Below are 19,040 nucleotides of genomic sequence, written 5' to 3'. Positions count from 1 at the left end.
TTGCCAAAACCAGAAATAAATTTGCATCTCGGTAATGTTATGATTGTTTGCTTTGCGCTTGTTATATTCTTGTCGATACCAGAGAATATGTCAATGTATTCTATTCCATTCATGGAGTTTCGTTGAAAGGAATGAAATTGTTTAGGAGTAGTGTCCCATTTTACTTGACTATCAAATTTCTCTCTTAAGGCAAAACTCTGCCATAGCTTGAAGATATATCAGAATGCTCTATAATCACCTGAATGAACAACTGTTCTGTACCAAAAATGAGGATACATCAAGATATTTATCATCATCTCTGGTTGCGTAAATCTATGTTAGATTAACCGCGATCGGATATCATCAAGGAATGACCCACTATATTTAACAGTTCTAAGCTTCTATCCTTGGAGATATAGTACGAGTATGTAGAAATGTAACATGTTTCTTCGTGAAACAAATGTACTGGTGTGCGGAACTTTGAGTCTCACTCCAAATCACAAAAGAAGTCCCCTTCTGAATCTCACGAGAATATATAAAATAAAACTCTATTCTCTTACAACAACTTAGAAACTTGGAATATCCAGAGCCGGCTATTGGTTGGTGTTGACTAGACGATGATAGATGTTTTTCACAAGTCATAATTCGTGTATCTTGATGGTAGTCTAGATCTGGGATGGAAATGCCAACCTAGGCATGGCTAGTTTGCAATGACATAATGCTTCGTCATAGATATATGCAATACATTTCTTCAAGTCGCAGGCTAACCATTACTAGATGATTCCAAGTAAACCCACTCATGGAAAGTAGAAAACCCGCAAAGAAATTCTCCAAAGTCTCGTCTCTCATATAGAAAAACCGTTGTACATTTGCTCTTCGGTGTGCTTTATGAATTCCCTATCTAAACTATGCAAGTAGATCTCATATCCGAAGCCAGACTATAATTCAGGTAGTTCTTGTCTTGTGCCTGTTGTAAGTTTGACACTTCCTCCAGTATTTCTCTCTCTAAGTACTTTGGGAAGAACAAACCTGTTCACATCAAAACCAGCATGTAAAGAGAATTGAAGCATAGCGTTGGAGCTCATTCGTCAGCTCTCCGGGTAGCATGTCTGACTGGAGACCGTAGATGCAAGGTATACCAAGCTATGTGTTTATTTGACGGCATGCATCACTATGATGGCCACTTGATGGTGTCTGGATTTTGAAATGGCAGGAAACCATTTAATACCACCCAATTGCAACGGAGTCGCCCCGCCAGAGAGGACAACAATCTGTATTATTCTAGCGTTCTTCAATTGTGCAAAGATACCTAGCAATACGATTTGGCCCTAGATCTCTGCGATGGAGTAAATTTTTATTAATAATTCAATACTCAGCACACACAATTCTGGAGTCAAAGATAGAAATAATATATGCATACACACGTGATACGTCATATGACCTATAGTTATTGGTCAATCTCATAGTATGTAGCTACATGTCTGCATTCTTCATCAAAATGATTTATGATGTTGATGTTGATATCTATCTATACATCTGTAGCTAATCTGCCTACTAGTTATCGTGTCTATGGATATATACAATATCCATCTGCTCATGACAAAAGTCTTGCCACAAACAATCAGCATAGAAACAACAACGTACATACGAGGAATCGATGGCTTGTTGTTCATCTTCATGAATGTGTATACATCTGCTCCCAAAATTGGGTTTGTGAAGTTCACTTGCACCAATCCTCCGGATCTCATAATGTAATCCCGATTTTACAAAGAGAATTTATATAGCCATGGAACCAGTTTTCCAAGCAACAGATCAGTGTCTCGATACTCTTATCAGAAACCACCAAAGGGGCAAGCAAGAAACAACTTCATTGCGTTTTACACGTATGTCTGGAAATAAAAGACAAGTTTTGGTCTTCAGTAGACTCTGCATGACTATTTTCTGGCTGTTGCACTTATGGCCTTATTGTATCTGGCGTCATTTCTCACATTAAAAAAATTACTTATTCAAGCAACGATTCTTCTGATATTCCTCTACTTCTGACCACACTCCCGACCATCTGACTTTGCTATAACTACAAAATGAGGGAGTCTTGAGACACAATAATGCGATTCCCATGAAACCCTTCCTCCAACCATCCATCAGAACTCTCCATCCCATCGGAGATTCTTACTGCTTGTAACATGGGGTACGATCAAGAGCTGTGAAAGCACTCGCGCACTTGTATTTTCCTCCAGCTGCGCATGCAGTTCCACCACCAGCTGCACCATCTGCGCGATGAGCATTAGCGCAATAGGTTGGGCAATCGAGGTTGCCAATTTCAGCATCCTATTTAAAATGTTAGAACACAGGATGATTTCAACTTCGTGGATATAGACTTAAAGCCTTCTAGGACTTACCGAATAGACACAGCAGTGATCACCGTTTGAGAATTCGCACTGGCAATAGGTGCATGCTTGCACTGATAAAGCGCTGGCAAGGAAGAACATGACGATGGAGGAGATGCGGACCATTTTGACGGTAGTGAAAAGGACTTTGGATAAAATTGGTGAAGTGTAGATAATGTTTTGGATGTTGTTGGAGAGATAGCTGGTGTAGAGAATATCCTTCAGCCGGGAACTCGTCTTCTTATAGACATTTCTTCCAGTTGACTACCTATTCGGGTTTCTCGCATGATCTCAATATCGTGATGAGCCGGTGTGAAGCCGCGACAGATACTTGCATCGACAACACCATACCCCAACCGCAAACGACCCATCCTGGCGTCAGTGTTCCTGTACGTCACCCGTTGTTGTACCGTACAACCTGCCTCCCCACCTTGAACTTAATAATACCTTGACGGCGTCCCGACTTGTCGACGTCTGATTCTCTCCAACCATTCATCATGGACCGATGAATCCCCGGGGCCAAATCCCATGAAACTTCGGATTCGGGTTTTCGGGTTAAAGGGCAGGCAAGCGTGGGACAGAGGATTCAAACATTCAGCTTCACTATTTCTGTCTCTTTCCGCATAAGACCCAACAAACTTAAGACTGAAGCCAGGGTGCTGAAGCCAGGGACCGAAACCTACAGCACATGTAATTTCTCGAGATTGGCCCACCTACCAACGGTGTGGACTTGTGGATGTACCACGGAGGATCTGGCTGGATGAAAGTACCGGCAATCTGGTATAGATCGTCGCATAACCATTCATCCACACCGGAGAATGTGGGGAGATGCGACGACCTTATACGAACGTTGTGTTATCGTCAGCTAGCCCAACAATAAGCTTTGATGGCTCAATATCCGAAGCTTATGCGAAAGTGGACAGCCAATGAAGTTTCTCATTTCCTGCACGGCTCTCGGATTGATAGCACGACCTGGCATGACTTTCTTTGGAGCACGATATTAAAGATATTAAATGCACACAAGACAAAATTAAAGTTTGAATGCCAATGCTTCACCGTTTAATTGACAATGCTCGCACATGCACGTGAAGAGCCTCAATCATTCCGAATACCCTGGTCTTGTCATCAAGCTTTCAAGCTTTATCAAGCCTCCATTGAAAACCTTATTGACCTACCCCCTAGTCCCCCGTCAATAAACACTTCAAGCTTTCTTGGCTGATGAGCATCTCAAATCAATGAAATCAATGAAATTAATGAAATCAATGGAATCAATCAAACCAGAAGGATATTTACAAAAATAACAGAATTCCCCTTCATCGTGTGCTACTGTTTGACGATATAGTATACACTTGCCCAAAATGCTTCCACTGAACATCATGACTTGAATTACTTCAACCGCACAAATCATGCTCATGCATATATATACATATACATAAAATTGTTTCTGGACATGAATGCAACCATAATTCAAAGAATCGCCATCCCTTCGGAGTCTACTCGAGTAGTTCTTTTCATTAAATATTATTCTTCACAGGCTAAATAGTAAGTAGAAATTTTCTTTCTAATTACGGTAAAAACCCCGAATGTCATCATTCCATGTATTGATACCTCAAATGTCAGATTTATGACTAAAGTGACCTCAACTAGCATTTTGTAACACTTATCAATCTTTCAATCTAATATAAAACCTTTCGGGAATTGATGAGAATTCAAGAAATTCAACAAAATAATTTGTATTGGATTATCTCGATAACAGAAAATAAAATTCAATTTAAGAGTTTTCCAATTGATTTTGTTGTGGTAATCAAGCTTTAGCGCTAATCCCCTTATCATTGAAATACTATTAAATTGAATTTTAATTTCAGTTTCTGGAATAATCTAATAAAATTTATTTTATTGAATTTCTTGAATTCTTATTAATAATTGTATCCCTTCTTTTTTTATTTCATTAATTCCTAAAAGATTGTATACTAGATTCGAAACTTGCTAGTCTATAAGTTTAGCAATGATATGACTCACTCACTAATAAACCACGTTAACGAAATAATGATATTTCGTTCTGTCACGTGCTATTTGAGGTATCAATATATGGAATGATGACATTCGGGGTTTTTACCGTTCTAATTATTCTATTTCCTTACTTAATCTTAGAGGTTAGTGAAAATATCTGCTTTTTTTGAGATTAATCAATCAGATAGATCTTTCGAACCGGTCTGTTATTCTTTCAGTTTATGGATAAAGTCTCCATGCATATAATGGTTTTATTAGAATAGCTAGAATATCATGATCAAATTCGAGTCTAAACATTACTAATTTTGTTCGAAGTTATTCAAATGATGTAGGTATTAAGCTTCGTAGCTAAGCTCTTCTATACAAACTATACTGTGTATGCAAATCACCTACTCGATTATAGGAAAGATAGAAACATGGATATTATATCCTACGCTTGACCCTCTGGCAAAATAATACTGCTTACTAGAATCATCTTAGCTGTAGCAATTTTATACAACTAAACTCGTATATTTAGATGTATAAAAGTTCAAACAAAACAGTTGGATTCCGCTGGATATACAAGAAAAATCGCGAATTGTACATTTTCATTCATATTTCTTTCACCAATGAGGATTGTGCAATATGAGACCGAAGTTGCATGTTGGTAAATTGTTCGCATTTTGTCATTCTCGAGTTTGAGCAAAGGGGCTCTTAAGCGAAGTAATCAAACAGTACATTGAACCCCGCATCTCTTCAACTCAGACCTATTTCAATTGTATGTTCATCAGTCTCCTGAGATATACGAGTTTCAGTAATATTGAGATTGGATTGATAATTCTTTTCGAATCCTTGAAATCTGGAAGTGGATTTGGTTGAGAAGACCATGCACGATTGTATGATGATTCCAGAGGGCTTCGTCACTTGGTCATACAATTTTGCGAATCTTGTGGCTGATTACTCAGAACCTTTGCCAGTTATTTTAAGGATATCGAGATGGAAACGCGTATGCTGTTGGCAGTCGGAAAATATCTATTCAGATATGTAAAAAAGAAAATAAAGGTTCATCCGAATGCGGATCATTTGTAAATGTCAGGCTTTCATTGAGATGAAAATTCGTTGTTCTCGCACGGGATAATATTTGCCTAGGGATTTGAAGGTAATAAAGAATAAACTGAATGCGGTTCATTTATAATACAAGACTTTGTCTGCTAACTTTAAAATTGATGTTGGGATGAAAACTAAATGTTTTCGGATAGAGTAATATCTCCCCCGGAATTCGAAGGACAAAAAGAATAATATGAATGCGGTGCATTTATGATATAAGGATTTCGTTCCCTCTCTAATGTTGTAAAACAAAGAAGAGCAAGTTAGGATCTTTGTTATCAACACTATATATTAAGTCTTTATTCTCTTCTACACTCAGATATCGTTTTGTAGAGTACAATCTACTCTTCTCCTTGAAAGTTAGATACAATTGTTACATGCCAATTCATCTAGAGCAACAATCTTCCATCTATATCCTCAATGGCGGAGGAAAATGTCAAAAAACTACCCCCGAGGGTTATTCAGCACATGACAGAATTTGATACCACTTGTAAGCGAACTATCAACACATACAATAGTTTAGTATTAATAGCTTATAATATAGATCATCCCGGAATAGACCCCAAAGATCTTATTCACTCATGTCATGACACCGTACTTGGTGAACTCGATGCCGAGAATTATGAATACCGCCGACAAAATAAAGGCGAGATACTCTGTTACAACTGTGGATTGGATGATCATAACGCCGGATCGGGGTACTCCTCACGCGTAAAGATCGTATATACCAACAAAAATACTGCTATGTGGGAACTTGGCGGACCAGATGGGCCGTGGCTCCTGAGAGATGAGATGAACTTACCCAAAGAGTCCAAGTCGGTAGACTATTCAGTACAGAAATTTCTTCGGGATGCAAATATAGGTGTACCTCTTGTGGAAATGTACAGATTTGGGGGCGGCGATGAAAAGTTCAATTTTACAATGATGTCTCGAGCTAAAGGAAAATTGTTGTCGGAGTTGGCCGATACTATTTGCGATGAACAGTACCATGATATTGAAATGGATCTCATAAAACACATCAAAAGCATTCGCCAGTTTACTAGTCCTCACATGCAGAGAGTAGATGGGGGAGAACTTCATGATAACTACATTGGAAATTGCTATGGACCTCCATGTGTGAAGACAGGGCGCAATGAAGAAGAATGGCTGGAAATTTTAACTCCTGCGATGCGCAAATCACTTTTATGGGATAGTTGGAGGGAAGATAAATGTGGAATTGAGATGCCATTCAGACGAAACGAGTGGATCAAAACGGCAGACGCACACATACTTAAAATCAAGGCGGACTTCCCAAAGGGCGGACCATATGTTTTAACCCACGGCGACTTAAATGATACGAATCTCTATGCCTCGAATGATAACGCGGATCAAAAATGGAGAATAACCGCAATCCTTGATTGGGAAACGGCTGGCTACTTTCCTTGGTGGGTAGAACTTCTTCGCAACTCTCGACTACTATACGGTCCGCCAGAAGAGCAGCTTTCGGGGTTTTGCCCCCCAACATTCAACAAGGAAGATTGGGATCCGATGATGAAGGCCATAAATGCTGTTCGTAAGCTATGGCAAAACGGAGGGCATGTCGGTAGAAGCAGTCATGGAAAAGGTTGCTATAATCGTTGGTATAGCGAGGAATTTTGTGGATGCCATAAAATAAGAAGGCATTATCTAGAGTGGGATATGGGGTGGCCCCAAGATCACCATGATATATTTGACCCTGAGCTTTCGGATCCAGATGATGATCCGAAAGAAACAGATCGCATGTACAAGTACGACTTTGACAAAGATGAGAGAGATTTTTTGCGGTGGTTCAAGTCAATTAGTACATAGTTTGTTGAGCCAGCTGATGCTTATCCCAATCTTTGAGAACTTCGCATTTCTACCATAAATAGTACTGTAGGTACGCCTTCTATTAGTATATTAGTTTGAAATAGTTGAAATACACATTTATGGTACCGATGTACAAGGACAGAAGTGAACAAGTTTGTATACAAAAGCACGAAACCCCACCAGCAAAACTACCAAGCAATTGAAAAATAGCCTGAAGAAGAGCGATGATAACTTGTGAGTTGAAAACTATGACTGGCTGTATAGGCTGATAGCTACCATGCATTTTAAGGTTATGTATACCCTACACATATTGATTTGACATGTGGTCTAGTCACTAACGCCCTCTTATCCCTCTCCAGTACATCAACCACTCCCATTAAAGCTCCCAAGGTCTGCCCCTAGTTTGTGGACGAACATTTGGCGTCGGAAAAGTGGATGGTACTATTTACCAAGTCAGCTCTTGAGCCTAGTAGATTGCAACTCATGAGAACACTTACATGAAGTCACTCCTAGAACTTCCTCAAACACTGTCCAATCAGCAAGTTTGATATTCTCCCACTTCCTGAAACTGACCGAGATCTCGCCTGGACCAGCTTTTGTAAACGAGAGCCACTTCTCTCCTCCAGGTCTGTGTAAGAAGATCGCTGTCCTTTTCTCGTTCTTCCCGTGTAGACTATCATGAGATGCAGAGCAAAGAACTGCAGTATACTGATCATCTTTGATAGCGATTTCCACACTTCCAAGTATTTCGTTCTTGACTTGACTCGATTCCGTATTTGCGATTAGAAATATCTTCCAGTTGATGAGCCTCTTTGGTTCCCCGGGTCTCTCTCGAGTGAATTTTGGAAGAGTAAGTCCATTACAGAAGGAGCAAAATTCTCGAGATGGCAGATGTTTCTCGCCACAATTCCAACAAGTTAATGGAGTATAAAAAAGCTTTGATAGACTATGTGTCTTGCCACAGCTGTCTAAAGTTCGTGAGATCTGGGAATTTCGGGAGGTCATCGTACGTGATTGATTGTTAAGCTTCAACGGAATGGGCACAAAGCTGATTCTTAGATTATTTAAAAGTATCTTAGGCATCAAAGCAATATCAGACCGTGAAAAATATATGAAATCAATGAATGAAATGAAAAAATTTGTTCTCAGGTTATGCAGAAAGACAGAGATTAGGCCAAAACGTTCATTTATCAACCAAACAGTTCTACTAGGGACTTGATTTCTCGAGACAAAGTGTCTTACTTTCGGTAGTTTGGAGTTATGCATTGTTTTTACGCATGTCTAAGTAAACAATTTTCAGAGAAATGCAGCTGATCAAGATCGAATTAGATGAGTTTCAAGATACTGAAGTGACGGAAGTCAAAGGGGGACAAGATTGTGAAAGTCTCTTCTCTGACAACGAAAGATTCTTGTCTTCAAACATTCAGATCAAAGGATTCTTTGCACGAGCAATAAGTGGAATTAATTTATGAGAACAGTATGGTTTTTTATTTGGTCACTGTGTAGATTCATTTCTAGTTCAAGATAGCAACCGTAGAATTGCTACTTGTAAGAATTATGTACATAGTTCTGGCTAGTTTGATTAGGCTACCGTGTTATACAACTCTTTCAAATCCGCTCGATGAAGGAATATGCAAGAAACAACGTTTTGTGTGAGTGTGTCAGTATATGTATTGGTATCCATCAAATTTTAAGATTATTCTCGTGTCTACTAAGGTTTCATAAAACAGCGACGAAGTGGATTGAACATGTCTGTTCAGAATAACTACCTGAATTGTTGACATCATGGATCACATAGAGCCTTTGGAAAAGAGAATACTTCCTCTTGATCCTACATCTTTAATGTGCTGTTCATGTCCCTAGCATTTGAAAGAAGAAGAAGGTTAATGCATTCAAAATCCACGAGTACGTGGTCACATGCAGCAAGGAGGATCTCGGCTAGAATGTAAATTAAGCTGGCGTGCTTGGCTGTGATATTCGATCTCCTCGTAGATTTTGTGTATTTATTTTGAATTTGAGCTTGACTTTGAACGGTTTAACATTGCCGGGCCTGCTGAAGCCCCTTTCTGTTCTCGTGGCCCGATATCAACCAAACTGCGCACCTCACATCATAAAAATTCCAGCTTTTCAGGCGCGTTTGCTACCGTATTATACAGAAGCTCAGGATTTCCTACATTCTCATTTTGCATATTGTCAATCTAAGCACATATCTAACTAAATTCATAAACAACGGCAATACATCTGGTTGCGCTTTAGCCACCAGAACAGGCCCAATCCTGTAGAATCGTGCCAACAGAGCGAATGCCCCAAATGGAAATATCGTTGCTCCACAGAAAGCTTGTAGCCCCTTCTGTTCGCTATTAGCATCCAACATTGCTCCCGCAATTGGTTCTCCAATGAGCATACCGAATCCGGAGATACTGAGTGCCATCCCAAGTTGAATGCCGATAGTCTTCAGATTTGGAGATATCGTTATAACAATAATTCCGGGTGATGAAACAAATGCGCCGCAGAAAATCTATACAGAAGACGGAAAGCTAATATTAACCTGCTCTTCGGCATACAGACGGACATAAAAGAAAGTTACGTAGATACCCATGAACCCGAAGAAATTGCTAAGACAGAAAACCAAGTATGGTTTCGCCTTGAAAGCTGTCAAGTCTAGATAATCATGTCCTGTAGTACTTGACTCGCCGCGCAGCTTCATGCCAATTACTGGGATCACCAGAGTACCGAGCATTATAGACGCAACAATTCGAGTTCGAGTGGCCCATCGAAAGCCAACACGAGGCTGCAGTGTCCGAAATATCACTGTATAAAATACGTCGCCTGCGCTCCACATGTTAGCAACAGTTCATCATGGAGGTAGATTCAATTTGTAAACCCACCAAGACTAGTGCCACTGGCAGCGATTACGAAAGCAAAGGCCCTTTTGGTCGAGAAGTCCTGTGATACAGCAGCAACATTTGGCAATAATAGCATGCCGAAGCCTATTCCCGTTGTCAAACCCTGTGCCATAAATGCTTGCCAATGCTTTGTGCACAAGCTCGTCATCATCATGCCGAAGACTGAAAAAAGGCGCCAAGGGAAAGAAGTGTACGCAGATATCACATATCAAAAAACGGGACTGTTACAGCGCTTCTGAGAAATAACAAAAACCCTTGGAAGTAACCAATCCAAGCAATGTTTGAGGATGATTCTGATGCCAAAATATCTAGTTGATAGTATCTCTGATATACGCCGAAAAGTGTTGACTATGCCCCCACAATTAAATAGTGAGAATCGTGCATGAAAATCACTGACACCACAGGCTTACTTGCCAAGTATTAAAGAAAAGGAAAAAAGCGCTAGTGACCTGCGTCTAAGCAACTAAGCCACCGTTAGGTAGAGGTGAACCTTCATAGTGATGGCCATCACCTTTCGACCTCTCAGTGGTTGAGATGGCATTACTATTGACGGGAAGAATTTGTCCTTGTTCTGCAAGTGGCTGTTGCTCGGAATCATTATCGAAAGCCATTTTGCACACTCACTCGACTGGGGATGGTCGCTACGGAAGTGAGGAAGGTAGATGAAGGACTTTCTAGATGTAAACTGGCAAAATAGAGGGACACAGACAGAAAAACAGGTTCTGCTCAAGACAAATGGGTAGAAAATTATAGGGGGAAATGAAAACGCGCAACGTGGAGTCTGTATCAATAGATACCTAGGCACTTGGGAATAGCGGTGTTACAATCAATTTTGAGACGCCGAATACTACCTACCCTAAAACTTTGGCATCTGCAGAAAACTAGATGCTCTATGTCGAAAGTGGTGATGACTTCCTTGCGAAATAGTACGTTGAGGATCGTCCGAATAAAATTGCATACGTGTGTTATTGAGCGCCACCAGCATTACTTGCAGCCTCCTTAATTAAGTGTATACCAGCTTCAGTAGCACCGTGTCCAAATTAGCTTCAATTCTAAGGACCGCAAAATGTGTGTTTCTTACTGTGCCGCATTCAAGCTCGATATTCATGAACTGTGATGCATAGTTTTTAGCCATGGCAGATAGTGCTACTCCTGCAAATCGAGCATCGTATCTTGGCTGCATAGATCTACCATAGGCATCATCATCCCTATAGATTGTTGACTTCCACAAGCAATGAAATTGACAGAAAGTATTGGTTGAGGAGGGAGTGTCAAATAATTATTGATTGGGATGACACCGCCGGCATTTATGACCATATCGCCATTATCATAGATAAACTGGACACCAAATTGACCTACATGTATTTTCAGAATGAATAGTATGATCTGTTCATACCGCACTGCCAATTCTATCCATCAGCGTGCAGATGAAATACTAAAGAAATCTTTTGGAGAATATTTTGGAAAAAAACTTGATTCCAGCTGATCCTTTTGATGCCAGTGAGGATTTTTCTTACTTAGCGTTGGGGTGTGATGCTCCTTATGTTTTCTGTAACTTTGGTTGTGTCGACGAGGATATTTGGGAAGAAGCAAGCACTAAAGGAAACATGGAGAACATTCCCCATAATCGTTCTGCACTCTTTGCGCCAAAGACCCAGCCAACAATGACTACTGCTGTAGATGCCTTCGCACTTGCGGCTTTGGCATTCTTCGATAGAGGCGGAGTCAAATGATTAGATAGTCAGGACATGTCTGTGAATGATGGGTGTAGAGAATGCGATGAGAAATTTTGCTCCCTTAGATTCCCCGACGAAGGATGAAAATGCAAATATAAATTTAGATATTGCACTCTGTGAAGCACTTCACAGCACAAACATAGTTTTTTTTTATTAAATTAGTGACTATTCATTTGACTTCTCCGCCACCAAGGATATCTTTTATATTGATTTCCCCACTACCTCGGGGTAATGGTTGTGCCTGGTTAGGTCCTTCCTTCCAGCCAATCATGTATATCATCCTAAATGTTGCGGGTATTGTACCATCCTCGTTTCCATGTAACTCTCGATATATTCCCTCGTTTGCAAGAAGTACATCCTTCTTGATTGCACCTGCCTCCCTTCCTAATATGGCGTTGCTTTCGCCCATCTGTTGTAAATCTTGCATCAGGGCAAATGTATCTGGAAAATCAATAATGATGTCGTCGATATCGACCGTTAACATCTTGAATCCCGCTTTCTGCAACAAACCGCCAATATCTCTCACATCCGCCAGCGGAGAAACGTGTGGAGAAACTCCACCTCTTCGTTCCATATCTGCGAGCTGCAACGATGTTCGTAATTCAAATAATGTATCGCCACCGAACATTGCCGCCATAAATGGTGCATCAGGCTTCAATACGTGATTGATTTGCGCAAGGAGTGATGGAAGGTCGTTGATCCAATGCATACTCAAAGAGCTCAACACTGCATCAAATGTCCCAGATTCATAAGGTAGTCTTTCCTCATCGTCGAGCACTTCGCGTGTGAGGTTTATTTCCTTATTGAATGGCAAATTTTCGTCGCGGTATAACATATTCCGAGATGAATCTGCAGCTGTAAGACGGGCGATACGAGAGGAAAGTGGAGGAGATGTAGTCTTCGAAAGGTCAATATCGGGATCTGGCAAAGTAAGAGCCCTTGCTATGTTACATGAATTTGCGCCAAGATCTAGGACGTGATCAAAATGTCTGTTGATATCCTACAAGATTGTAAGCTACTTGATCTCAATTGAACGGGACAATCTCACCAATAACCTTTCTGAAAGTCGCATGGCTACTTCATCCTTCAGATAATCCACCTGTCTGCTCTTCTCCTTGTCTAAAGCTGCACGCTCTTTCTGCAAATATTTAGTATGTCTATCGAAGACCTGTAAAGTAGGCGATCCCGGGGATTGAACTGCATAGTGTCGAGATATACATAGTCTTCGAGTTATCGAAGGCGTTGGAAGAAACGGTCGTAAAGCCAAAGACTTCATGGTTGAGAAAGAGATGTGTTGTAGACGATTATACAGATAACAAGAACATCATTGACAATCCTCAAGTCAATAGGATCAGATATTAAAGTTTTACAAATGGTGACGTTCATGAATGATGTCCATTTGCAAGCAAGGCTAAGCTTGAGACTAAAGAGCCTTGCCCTTGCCTTACCTAAGAAATTAATCCCTGTTGTTCCCTAGCAACGATGTCCCTTATGTCGCGCGTACGGAGTGGAAATTCAGTACAGTTGAACATTCTCTAGATTCCAATCTCGCCCGGAATTCATCAACCCCCAATATCTCTGTGTTTGATATCTTGAAGAAAAGGGGCGAATACGCCATAATATTTTGCGGATGGCGGATCACGAACAAGGCTAAGTTTCCGCAGCCAACAGCGCATTTCGAAAAGCACCAGTGAACTGCCAACGCAACCCCGGAGTCCGTGGAAAGAACGATAAGTAGAAACCGACGAAGAACTCCGACAATTGGTTGTAGGCGCGCGCTGGATCATCGTCTTAATTTGTTCTCCGACCGCAAGAGCACACAACTCGATTCAGAAGGCCGATTGAAAGATAGCAACGATGGCGTCTTCGGCAGGAAGCTTTCTGGGCCGTGGGAGCTCCAGCAATAATTCAAACATGCGGGGTCTCGTGCAGTTCATTGCAGATCTTAGAAATGCGAGAGCCAGAGAGCTTGAAGAAAAGAGAATCAATAAAGAACTGGCGAACATAAGGTTGGTTATTACTCCTCTGCAGGTCCAAGGCTTCTCATGCAAGGCTGACTTTTGTTCCTCATTCAAGACAGAAATTCAAAGGTCCGAAATCTTGCCTAGCATAAAGGGGTATAGCTAATTGTGACGGAACAGATGGAAATCTCAGTGGGTATCATAAGAAAAAATATGTCTGCAAGGTAACTCGTTCGACCGCCTCTCACGGGTTCGCCTCTAATAAACATCATTCTAGCTCTTATACATATACATCCTGGGGTGGAATGTCGATTTCGGCCATCTCGAAGCGGTCAACCTTATATCCGCCAATAAATACTCGGAAAAGCAAATTGGATACTTGGCGATGACCTTGTTCCTTCACGAAGGGCACGAATTGATACATTTAGTCGTGAACAGCATCAGGAAAGATTTGACGGATCACAATGAATTATATAACTGCTTGGCATTGCATGCCATTGCCAATGTGGGTGGAAGGGAAATGGGAGAGGCACTGAGTGGGGAGGTTCACAGGCTGCTGATTTCACCGTGAGAAAGCTCGTTTCATCTTCGTTCTGTATTGTCTCTAATACCATAGCAGGGCATCCAAATCGTTCGTCAAAAAGAAGGCAGCTTTGACTCTCCTCAGACTCTACCGAAAACATCCCGACATAGTGCAACCGCAATGGGCGGAACGGATAATATCTCTAATGGACGATGTTGATATTGGTGTTGCTCTCTCGGTCACCTCCCTTGTGATGGCTCTTGCTCAAGACAATCTTGATCAATACAAAGGATGCTATGTTAAAGCTGCAGCAAGAGTCAAAAGGATAGTCGTGGATCAAGAGTTTACCCAGGACTATCTTTATTATAAGGTACCCTGCCCGTGGCTCCAAATGAAACTTTTGAGATTGTTACAATATTATCCCGCATCAGGTATGTTCCACTACCCGCATCCACATATATACTAACAACTTTTAGAGGATACACATGTCAGAAACCTGATTCGGCAGTCAATACAAAAAATTCTAGACGATGCGTCTGATATGCCTAAGAACGTTCAGCAGAACAATGCGCAGAATGCTGTTTTGTTCGAGGCCATAAACCTTGTCATTCATCTTGATACCGAAGTAGATCTGATGAAACAAATCTCAACAAGACTCGGAAAATTCATCCAGTCACGGGAGACCAACGTTCGCTATCTCGGCTTGGAAGCCATGACACATTTGGCTGCAAGAGCTGATATATTGGATCCTATTAAGCAACATCAAGCAATTATTATTGGGTCCTTGAAGGATAGAGATATCAGTGTACGGAGGAAAGGTTTGGATTTGCTATACAGCATGTGTGATCAAACTAACGCACAACCGATTGTTGGCGAGCTCTTGCAATATCTTCAGAATGCGGATTTCGCAATCCGAGAGGAAATGGTCCTAAAGATTGCCATTTTAACCGAGAAATACGCTACTGACATTCAGTGGTATGTTGACATTTCATTGCGACTCATTGCAATGGCAGGAGACCATGTCAGTGATGAGGTTTGGCACCGAGTCATTCAGATCGTTACCAACAACGAAGAGCTTCAGGTATATGCAGCACAGAACATTTTACAGTATGTGAAAGCGGACCACTGTCACGAGACACTTGTGAAGATCGGCGGATACATACTTGGCGAATTTGGGCACTTAATTGCAGAGGACAAAGGTTGTAGTCCAATTGAGCAGTACCTTGCGTTACAGGGAAAACTACAAGGCTGCTCATCCAGTACAAGAGCCATTATATTATCATCTTTTATCAAATTTGTCAATCTTTTCCCAGAGATTAAACCTCGACTTATGTATGTATTCCAAGCATACAGTCACACTTTGGACTCTGAGCTTCAACAAAGAGCTTGCGAATATTTGGCATTGGCAAGCTTACCAACCGACGATCTTCTCCGAACGGTCTGCGACGAAATGCCACCCTTTCCAGAACGTCAGTCAGCACTACTTTCACGGCTGCATCAAAAGCATGCTGGAACTAGTGATAAGCGAACTTGGATTGTTGGAGGGAAGGACGCCAATGCTAATGAGAAAGATTTTGTGGTTGCCAAGAACCCAGGCCTCAAGCGCACTTTTAGTACTAATGGAGCAAAGTCTACTACCACCGGAGCCAACGGGGGGATCAGTGGCGCTAACGGACACAACAACGGCTCCAGCAACGACCTTGCTGGCTTGGATCTTATGGATCAAGGTCCATCGGAACCAAAAACCCTTAAAGCGCCAAACTTAGCAAGCGCAGCCCATCTTTCACCGGATTGGGAGATTGGATATAACAAACTTCTTCTCAAAGCGGAGGGAGTTCTTTATGAAGATGGGCAAATCCAAATTGGAGTACGATCTGAATATCGTGGCCAAATGGCATGCGTCATCCTATACTTCTCCAACAAAGCCCCTTCTCCTGTCAGTTCGTTTACCACAACACTTGATCTCGAACCAAGCGAGAAGGAGAACCTGTCATGGGAAGTAAAAGGTCTGCCGGAAAGCACAATTCATCAAGGGGCACAAAGTCAACAAATGATAATGTTTGAATCTAAGAAGGTGTTTGAAAAGAGTCCAACTATTAGAATTAGTTACCTGGCTGGAGCTCTCCAAGCTTTGACACTGAAGCTTCCAATTACTATACACAAATTTATGGATCCGGCAGAATTATCAGCGGATGATTTCTTCAAACGATGGAAGCAAATCGGAGGAGCGCCGCGTGAAGCTCAACGCATCTTTGGTGTCAAGGGTGGTAAGGGCGGAAGTCGTGAATTTACTGATGGATTCGTTCGTAGGACCATAGATGGATTTAGATGGGGTATCTTGGATGGCGTGGATCCTAATAAGAAGAACTTTGTCGGTGCCAGTGTGTTGCATACTGGTGAGGGAGGCAAATTTGGTTGTTTATTAAGACTGGAGCCGAATTATGGGACCCAGGTTTGTATTCCCCATCCCATGGAACTTCTAGTGCTAATTATGACATACAGATGGTTCGCCTCACCATCAGAGCAACAGATGAAAGTGTTCCACCAGTTTTGATTAAGCTTATGGAAGAAAGACTGGCTGTTGGTATTTCGACGCAGCCTGAAATGCAATTGCCACCTTCACGGAGAGAAATATCTGATGCGTTTGGTAATATTCTTGTCGAATAAGAAAACACAAACTTTTACAATTAGGGAATGGAATTAAACATGGGATGTAAGATGCGTGAGGGAGATATAAAATAATGTGGAAAGGATTTCAAAAGATGAGATTTTGGGATCATAGTGGTAGTGATAGTGATAGTAAGCCATGTCAAGGCAATATTTTGAGCATAAGCTTCTTTTCTCTCCTGATTGTGGAGTTTCTATGGGTGGATTTTAGTAAATAAACACTGCGTGGTAAGTTGGTAACTGCGAACTCAGTGAGCAACGCATGCATCCTATAGGTAGTTATAGTCATATTTCAGTATTCTGACCCCTTGATAATTGGTTTTTTTATATGTGCTTCCATCGCTTTGGCTTCCGGCCCGACATGCCTGCTCAGGTGATCTATAAATAAGCCTCGGTCATTTCCTCCTTTTCTTTGCTACTCCACATTCAGATAAAAGTTCCGGTGATGATGAGAACTTTGCGTAGTTCGCTTGAGTTATGCAACATAAATATTGACTATGTCTTGGGAGGGTCTGAACTACGCGAAGTAACTTTGTGTAGGATGGAATTTGGTGGAATTATACAAGGTAATGGTTTAAATGACTAGGTGCTACTACTTGAACTAGTTCGATTGAAAGCTGGCAAGCATTATATGAAACCATTGATACACTCTTCGAATTTTCGAACAGGCAGTACCAAATAGATTTTTGGCAGCTATTGCATAAGTTGAGCTTACTGGCCTGATAGGAAAGCCAGCTATTCAAAGGCGACAGAATACTGATCAATTAGCACATCTACACATCTCAAAGAATACTTTTTGCTTGTTAATCCATGAATTACAGAGAATATAGAAGCGAAGGTGGGTTACCTCACTGCGTGGCTGCTGCGAGGTGCTAACTATCTAGGTACGTATATAGGCTACAGATCAGTTCCTGCTTCTGCCATAGAGTCTGAGTTATCATGAACATTCTTTTGGCCAGATTCTCGCAACTTGGCTTCATCGATTTTGATTCCACCTGATTTCTTGTCGAGTCTCTCTGAATTTGCATCTGTGTCGAAGTTTCACGTTACACAGTCAAGTACCTCGCTAGTATTCTCAAAAAACACTATCCCTTGCCAAGCCTCATAGGCTGCATAGCGAACCAATGATGCGAGTCCATTCAACGATTGGTCTCAATCCGCTTGCCATAAAATATATTTCCGGCGCAAGGAAGTAAAGGAAACAGTCTCATTTCCATGATTTGGGGTGTCATGAGTAATGTTTTCTTTGTAGCTGGTATTCGCAAGGTATGATTTTCTCCCGTTTTAAAAAACTCCTATTTGTGATTTTCAAGGGGAAAATGAGGTCATGTTACAACTTCTGCCTTTTCGAGCCGAAAACCCATACTCTTGTGATCAGTAGGATAAGTCTTCTTTCTAATTTTCAATAGTCCCACAAAATTTGCTGATATTGGATCTTCAAGAATCAATGAGAGAATAAGTCAGCTAGTGAAGTCTGCGGGACTTGCGAGACATATGGAATTGGTTGTAATGTTGATAGTTATTTTTGAGTATGGAGTTAGGAGAATCAATTCCTGCATACTCTATCTTCAGAGGCTATGAATGCATTATCTTTGTGTTAAGGCAGTACGGTTCTAAACTCAAATGACGATCTTGATTTCCGCGGTAATCTTCACCAAGCTCAGGATGAGACAAGACAGTTTGAGTTCGCGAGAATGGCATCATGGTATTTCCGGTGGGTTTATAAACCAGTAAATGAGTTGGAAATGAGTGAAGAATCACTGAGAGTTTTCTTCACTCCCTGCAGAGGTGAATAGTAGGTTATTTATTGCTACCCGAAAACTTTACTAGCCTGATTTAGATCGTCTAGTCTCCGACCCAGCCCCTATTGATATAGCACCAATCCCGCGGTCTCGGCGACATCTTGGATGTATAATACTGCAGAAAGTAAAAGACTATTTCGTCTTCCTTGAAATTGC

The 19,040-nt window shown here is 41.2% G+C and overlaps 5 protein-coding genes across 5 annotated transcripts; 2 read left to right on the top strand and 3 right to left on the bottom strand.

Moving 5' to 3' along the window:
• Positions 1-2,002: 2,002 nt before the first annotated feature.
• On the bottom strand, positions 2,003-2,589 carry BCIN_05g03680 (hypothetical protein). The gene is made up of 2 exons (XM_001559835.2): positions 2,379-2,589; positions 2,003-2,307 (listed from the first exon to the last, which is right to left on the bottom strand). The coding sequence occupies exons 1-2, from the start codon at positions 2,490-2,492 to the stop codon at positions 2,149-2,151; spliced, it is 273 nt and encodes a 90-aa protein (XP_001559885.1). The 5' UTR covers positions 2,493-2,589; the 3' UTR covers positions 2,003-2,148.
• A 3,228-nt stretch (positions 2,590-5,817) lies between these two features.
• Positions 5,818-7,377, top strand: BCIN_05g03670 (hypothetical protein). Its single transcript, XM_001559837.2, has 2 exons — positions 5,818-5,952; positions 6,007-7,377. The coding sequence occupies exons 1-2, from the start codon at positions 5,883-5,885 to the stop codon at positions 7,287-7,289; spliced, it is 1,353 nt and encodes a 450-aa protein (XP_001559887.1). The 5' UTR covers positions 5,818-5,882; the 3' UTR covers positions 7,290-7,377.
• Positions 7,378-9,459: 2,082 nt separating this feature from the next.
• Positions 9,460-10,405, bottom strand: BCIN_05g03660 (hypothetical protein). The gene is made up of 2 exons (XM_024692971.1): positions 10,178-10,405; positions 9,460-10,118 (listed from the first exon to the last, which is right to left on the bottom strand). The coding sequence occupies exons 1-2, from the start codon at positions 10,347-10,349 to the stop codon at positions 9,808-9,810; spliced, it is 483 nt and encodes a 160-aa protein (XP_024548755.1). The 5' UTR covers positions 10,350-10,405; the 3' UTR covers positions 9,460-9,807.
• A 1,634-nt stretch (positions 10,406-12,039) lies between these two features.
• Positions 12,040-13,275, bottom strand: BCIN_05g03650 (hypothetical protein). Its single transcript, XM_001559841.2, has 2 exons — positions 12,980-13,275; positions 12,040-12,931 (listed from the first exon to the last, which is right to left on the bottom strand). The coding sequence occupies exons 1-2, from the start codon at positions 13,205-13,207 to the stop codon at positions 12,101-12,103; spliced, it is 1,059 nt and encodes a 352-aa protein (XP_001559891.2). The 5' UTR covers positions 13,208-13,275; the 3' UTR covers positions 12,040-12,100.
• A 453-nt stretch (positions 13,276-13,728) lies between these two features.
• Bcapl3 lies at positions 13,729-17,303 on the top strand. The gene is made up of 7 exons (XM_024692970.1): positions 13,729-13,940; positions 14,008-14,021; positions 14,073-14,116; positions 14,170-14,459; positions 14,512-14,846; positions 14,892-16,867; positions 16,918-17,303. Exons 1-7 carry the CDS (start codon positions 13,789-13,791, stop codon positions 17,080-17,082), a joined length of 2,976 nt encoding a protein of 991 aa, XP_024548754.1. The 5' UTR covers positions 13,729-13,788; the 3' UTR covers positions 17,083-17,303.
• The last annotated feature ends 1,737 nt before the right edge of the window (positions 17,304-19,040 follow it).

This window comes from Botrytis cinerea, chromosome 5 (assembly GCF_000143535.2).
Source record: "Botrytis cinerea B05.10 chromosome 5, complete sequence".
NCBI classification, from domain to species: Eukaryota; Fungi; Ascomycota; class Leotiomycetes; order Helotiales; family Sclerotiniaceae; genus Botrytis; species Botrytis cinerea.
This window is presented reverse-complemented; position numbering and strand designations above follow the sequence as displayed.

Bases quoted from the DNA above. Each gene is read 5' to 3' on its own strand.
- BCIN_05g03680 (XM_001559835.2), bottom strand. From the start codon at position 2,492: ATGGTCCGCATCTCCTCCATCGTCATGTTCTTCCTTGCCAGCGCTTTA. The intron at 2,308-2,378 runs GTAAGTCCTAGA...CATTTTAAATAG, and splicing joins ATCACTGCTGTGTCTATTCG to GATGCTGAAATTGGCAACCT.
- BCIN_05g03670 (XM_001559837.2), top strand. From the start codon at position 5,883: ATGGCGGAGGAAAATGTCAAAAAACTACCCCCGAGGGTTATTCAGCAC. The intron at 5,953-6,006 runs GTAAGCGAACTA...CTTATAATATAG, and splicing joins GACAGAATTTGATACCACTT to ATCATCCCGGAATAGACCCC.
- BCIN_05g03660 (XM_024692971.1), bottom strand. From the start codon at position 10,349: ATGATGATGACGAGCTTGTGCACAAAGCATTGGCAAGCATTTATGGCA. The intron at 10,119-10,177 runs GTGGGTTTACAA...TGTGGAGCGCAG, and splicing joins TGCCAGTGGCACTAGTCTTG to GCGACGTATTTTATACAGTG.
- BCIN_05g03650 (XM_001559841.2), bottom strand. From the start codon at position 13,207: ATGAAGTCTTTGGCTTTACGACCGTTTCTTCCAACGCCTTCGATAACT. The intron at 12,932-12,979 runs GTGAGATTGTCC...ACAATCTTGTAG, and splicing joins GACTTTCAGAAAGGTTATTG to GATATCAACAGACATTTTGA.
- Bcapl3 (XM_024692970.1), top strand. From the start codon at position 13,789: ATGGCGTCTTCGGCAGGAAGCTTTCTGGGCCGTGGGAGCTCCAGCAAT. The intron at 14,460-14,511 runs GTGAGAAAGCTC...ATACCATAGCAG, and splicing joins CACAGGCTGCTGATTTCACC to GGCATCCAAATCGTTCGTCA. The intron at 14,847-14,891 runs GTATGTTCCACT...AACAACTTTTAG, and splicing joins ACAATATTATCCCGCATCAG to AGGATACACATGTCAGAAAC.